The sequence below is a fragment of the Peromyscus leucopus genome, chromosome 2, assembly GCF_004664715.2.
Source record: "Peromyscus leucopus breed LL Stock chromosome 2, UCI_PerLeu_2.1, whole genome shotgun sequence".
NCBI classification, from domain to species: domain Eukaryota; kingdom Metazoa; phylum Chordata; class Mammalia; order Rodentia; family Cricetidae; genus Peromyscus; species Peromyscus leucopus.
Window position 1 is genome coordinate 120,149,174 of NC_051064.1, and position 5,694 is coordinate 120,154,867.

General features: G+C 43.3%; 1 protein-coding gene across 1 annotated transcript; it reads left to right on the forward strand.

Moving 5' to 3' along the window:
• Positions 1 to 703: 703 nt before the first annotated feature.
• On the forward strand, positions 704 to 1,642 carry LOC114709400 (olfactory receptor 13-like). Its single transcript, XM_028893240.1, has one exon. It carries the CDS (start codon positions 704 to 706, stop codon positions 1,640 to 1,642), a length of 939 nt encoding a protein of 312 aa, XP_028749073.1.
• Positions 1,643 to 5,694: the final 4,052 nt, after the last annotated feature.

Consider the following 5,694-nt stretch of genomic DNA (forward strand, 5'->3'; position numbering starts at 1 on the left):
TGACAGAGTGACTTCATAGGGTACTTGTGTAGCTTGGACTTGTGTCTCAGTTTGTGCACCGACAACCATTCAGAGTTTTAAAAAAATTCATTTCTACTTTTTAGGTATTAGAGTTTTGCCTGTATGTATGTGTGTACACTATGCATGCGTCTTGTACCCACAGAGGCCAGGAGAGGGCGTTAGATCTCCTGGAACTGGAATTTCAGATGGTTATGAGACACCATATGAGTGCTGGGAATCCAACCTAGGTCCTCTGAAAGAGCATTGGGTGCTCATAACTGTTAAGCCATCTCCTCCTGCATGGAGTTTTTACACCAGTATTGATCTCTAACCACCTGACGGGCTGAAGGAAGCTTAAATGCCTTAATAGGAGGAAGACTTTGGTAAGGAGAATTAGGTACAGCTTTTCCAATACTTATATTTCACAGCAGAGGAAACTGAGGCTGAGAAGGAGAGCTCCTGTTGGTTTAGATGCAGAGCCAGTACTGTCCATGAATCTCTGTTCTTCGTAAACTTCCTGGGAGTGCTTCCAGAGGACAGCAACAGGTAAAGCGGACAGTCCTGTGAAGAGGGATATAATGGAGTTTCATAAAATTTGAACACTGACCACCATCTATCTGAACACTATCCCCAGCTCTGGCGCATGCCTTAGCTATTCCCCTATGTGAATTCCTGCCTTCTTTTTCATTAAGAATAGAGTGTAATGCAAGGTCCCAACCAGACCTTTGTGACAGAATTCATTCTTCTGGGCTTCTCCCTGAGCCCCAGGACCACACCTCTGCTCTTTTCAGCCTTTCTGATGATTTACCTGATGATCATTCTGGGCAATGGCTTGATCTTCATCCTCATCTGCTTGGACCCACACCTCCATACCCCCATGTATTTCTTCATCGGCATCCTTTCCATGTTGGACTTAGGCTATACTACCACAACTGTGCCCCAGATGTTGGCGCATCTGGTCAGCCAGAAGAAGACGATCTCTTACTCCAGTTGTGTGGCTCAAATGTACATTTTCTTGGTGCTAGGTGTCACCGAGTCTTGGCTCTTTGCCATCATGTCCATAGACAGGTACGTAGCCATCTGCCACCCACTCAGGTACAGGGTCATCATGAGCTCATGTGTATGTGGGATAATGGCCATTTTCTGTGGACTCTGTGGTGTCACCTCTGCTCTTATCTACACCATATTTGCCATGCGCCTCCCCTACTGTGGGCCCAACAAGATCAACCACTTCTTCTGTGAAGTCCCTGCGGTCTTAAAGCTGGCTTGTGCAGACACTTCAGTCAACGACCAAGTAGATTTCATTCTGGGATTTAGCGTCATACTGATCCCCCTATCCCTTATCCTTGTCATCTATGTTAACATCTTTACTTCCATCTTGAAGATCCGTTCAGCACAGGGGCGACTGAAAGCCTTCTCCACCTGTGCTTCCCATATAACTGTGGTCACCATGTTCTGTGTGCCAGCCATGGTCATGTACATGAAGCCTGGTTCTAAGGCTTCGCCAGAAGAGGACAAGAAGCTTGCCCTGTTCTACAATGTCATCTCTGCTTTTCTCAACCCTGTCATCTATAGCCTCCGGAACAAGGATGTGAAGAGGGCTTTCCTTAAGGTAACAGGCTGGGGGAGACCCCCAGAATGAGTCCTAGAAGGACATGGAAGCTACTCACACTGTATCATCACTGTTCAAGAACTGCTATCACGTGATAGCAGGACCCATGCACACTCCCCCTTCTGCCTCTCATTTCAGCTCTGTACAGGTCCTTAGGGGACCATCCCTTGCTTTGCTGGTGGAACAGGGCACTGTGAAATGTCTCCCAGGCACATCAGTCCTCTCCTTCCCCCTTGTTCTACAGGGCCTACATACTTCATAAAGAAGGAGATGTCTGAGCCATTGAAACCTTTAACTAAAATAAAGGGAATGGGCTTGGGAGGATGTGCCGTGACTGTGTCTTAAGAAAGGCTCACTGCCTTGTGGGAACCATATACATATATAATGTGAACTGGATACAGGTCAGGGACATGGACTTGAAGAATTCCCGGTCCAAGAGGAAAAATGAGCTGAAACTCATTCTCTGCAATCTGGAGACAATAGGGATGACTTGAGGCCAAGTGCAATCTGGTCCCACAAACCTCCTCAGATTCAATTCAGGCCACCTTTTCTCCTCCTTCATGTCACATAAATTTGACTCTGCCATTGACTTTGTTATGAATTGACTATGAAATGCCCATTCCCCAACAGGTTCATGTACAATGGATAGGCTTTGGGCCTCTGACTGGATCAATGGATTGACTCCTTGATGGATTCATAATATGATGGTGTTGTTGGGAGGTGAGAAAATGTAGAGGTAGGGTGTAGGAGGTGAAAGTAGTTCATGGGGACATGTCCTTGGGGGCTACATCATGCCCTGGCCTCTTTCTGTATTCTCATTTTTCTGATCCCTGCTTGTAATGAGTTGGACAGAGATGCTTCATCACGCCCTCCTCTTTACATGCCTCCACATGCCCACAGTAAACTGGATTCTCTGAAACCATGAGAAGAATCTACTGTTGCTTCCTTAAGTTGCTTTTCTTGGGCATTTGGTCACAGAAGCATAAAGCTAACTCACACAGAAAACCTTGAGTGATATGCATTCTCTTTCTTTACCTTGACCCAACTCTTGCTTACTCCTGCTCTCCATCAGGTTGTTGTATATACTAAGATTCCCAGACTTTCCACGAGCCCCAAAGAGCTGAGCACAAGCCTTACAACCATCTTGTACTTTCCTCCCATGAGAAAGACTGGCATGGTGGTGTGTGCCTTTAATCCCAGAACTTAGGAGGCAGAGGCAGGAAGATCTCTGAGTTCAACGCCAGCCTGTTTACAGGGCAAGTTCTAAGACAGTCATGGTTGCACAGAGAAACCCTGTCTCAAAAAACAAGCAGCAGCAGCAGCAGCAGCAGCAGCAGCAGCAGCAGCAGCAGCAACAACAACAAGGCAAATAGTCCAACATCTTAGCTCTCAGCTGGAAACCAAGTTCCGCGAAGCAGTGACCATGGCAATCTGGGTTACTGCTGCATCCTTAGGGTTCAGCATCATACTTCATGCTTTCCACCTTCAATGAAGGTGTTGTGGGTCCTAGAATGAATACTACATTGTGAAAAGTTGATGAATTAGAGGTAACAAAATTTGGGAATCAGCAACACTTAAAAAGATTGTTGTATATACTAATTTAATAAAATATAGATCAATGGAAGACATGTAAAGTACTTATGAAACTTTACAATGTTCATAACTTGGGTTTTGAAATTTCACCTCTAGGACTCTGTTCTGTGGGAATAATCATAAGTGCAGACCAAGTTTTATATATAAGATATTCATTATATAATTATTAGGAATAACCATCAATATGACTTCCCAACCTCATAAAACACTATGCAAACAGTATTGTGTACTGTGTCTGAGGAAGTAATAAACACCACTGGAAAGTGGGTCTGAAGAGGTGGCTCAGCAGTTAAGAGCATTTGCTGCTCTTGCAGAGGACCTGGGTTCACTTCCCAGCACCTACATGGTGGCTCACAACAGTCTAGTTCCAGGGGATTTGAGCTCTCTTCTGGTATTCATGGACACTAGGTACACAAGCAGTGCCCTTACATACATACAGGCTGAACAGTCAGACATATAAAAAATAAATGTTTTTTAAAACTATTATTGGAAATTGTATATGATATTAGGTAGAAATTTAAGAATTCTTAATTTTATTAGGTAGCAATTAAAATTCACATAAAATTAACCTATGTGTTACCAAATATGTTGTTATGATTTGGATAAGGAATGTCTCCTGAAAGACTATGTGTTAGAATTGGTTGCCCCCTGGTGAAATTTGGGGGAAGTAACTGGATCATGAAGGGTCTGAATTCAAAAATTTGTAAGACTATTAGGAGGTGGTGGATCCTGCTTGGAGGACATGGGTGCTGGGGTGTGTCTTTGAAGGGTGCATTTTGTCCTCACGCTTTCCTGTTTCCTGGCTGCCAGGAGGTGAAAAGTTTTGCTCCACCACAGGCTGTCTGTCATGATGTTCAGCTTCACCTGAGGACCAAGTGACCACTGACTAAAACCTTTGAAACTGTGAGCCAAGATCAACTCCCCCTCCTCTTTTTGCTTTCCTCAGGTAGTTGATACAGTAAGGGAACACATACTAGAACACATACATAACATGTTTTAACACACACACACATCACTGAAAGAGAGACACACAATATACTCATATATATAATATATAAACATACACATATACATACACACACACACATACTAGACATCAGTGAGTAGAGTAGTAAGATTAAAATGATTTTCAGTCATATTTTACTATCAAAGAATTTTGCAGTCATCACATGTTAGTTTTATAATAAAGGGAAATAAACATTGATTGAAAATATTTGTTGTAAATAAATAGTGACGAGTACATAAAAAGATGGGAAGTCTCAGTTTGGATCTAAAATGTCCCCTCGAAGGCCACGCTCTGTGGTCTTGGTTACTGGGTGATGGACCTTTGGGAAGTGATTGATTCCTGACAGTTCTGACTGAATTGGTGGATTAATCCGTTGATGGTTCATAATTTTATGGGCTATGGGAAGGTGTTAGACACTCAGGAGGTGGGGGACAGTGAAGGGAGTGAGCCCTTCTTCACTTTCTCTGTTTCCCTGCTACGATGAAGTGGAGATTTTTGTTCTACTGTGTGCTTCCTGCCATGATGTTCAGCCTTTCCTCAGGACTGTAGTACCAACTGAGGGTTGAGTGTGCTGTGGGGTGTCACTCCAGAGGATGGTGACTCTAATGACACACCGTTTGAACCAAGAAAGACAATGACACATAAAACACACAAAAGGACTGGAAAGATGGTCCGGCGACTAAAAGCACTTGTGGTTCAATTGTGAGGACCTGGGTTAGAACCCAGCACCCTCATTAGGCAGCTCACAAACACCGGTAAATCCAGCTTCAAGGGGTCTGATGCCCTCTTCTGGACTCTTTGGGCACATATAAATATGTGCATGTATTCTTAAACAGACACATGAACATACCCATAAATTTTGCTATTAAGAAAGTAATTCCAAACTCAAACACTTAGAAGGAAAATTGACAGCTGAGTAATACTTCATTGTGTAAATGTACCATATTTTCTTTATCCATTCTTCAGGTTGAGGGACATCTAGGTTGTTTCCAGTTTCTGGCTATTATGAATAAAGTCACATGAACAGAGTTGAGCAAGTGTCCTTGTGATAGGATGGAGCATCCTTTGGGTATATGCCTAAGAGTGATATAGCTGGGTGTTGAGGTAGGTCAATTCCCAATTATCTGAGCAACCACTGTATTGATTTCCATAGGGGCTGTACAAGTCTGCACTCCCACCAGCAATGGAGTGGTGTTCCCCTTGCTCTACATTCTCACCAGTATGAGCTGTCATTTGTATTATTGGTCTTAGCATTACAGAAGCTTTTAGGTCCATGAGGTCCCATTTATTAATTGTCCATCTTAGTACCTGTACTATCAGTGTTAAGAAGTTGTTTCCTGTGCCAATGCATTCAAGGCTATTCCTCAGTCTCCCTTCTGTCTGGTTCAGTGTATCTGGTTTATTTTTGAGAGGTTTTTGATCCACTTGGACTTGAGTTTGTGCAGGATGATAAATAGGGATCTGTTTGCATTCTACATGCAGA

Coding starts and splice junctions, on each gene's coding strand:
- LOC114709400 (XM_028893240.1), top strand. CDS start 704: ATGCAAGGTCCCAACCAGACCTTTGTGACAGAATTCATTCTTCTGGGC.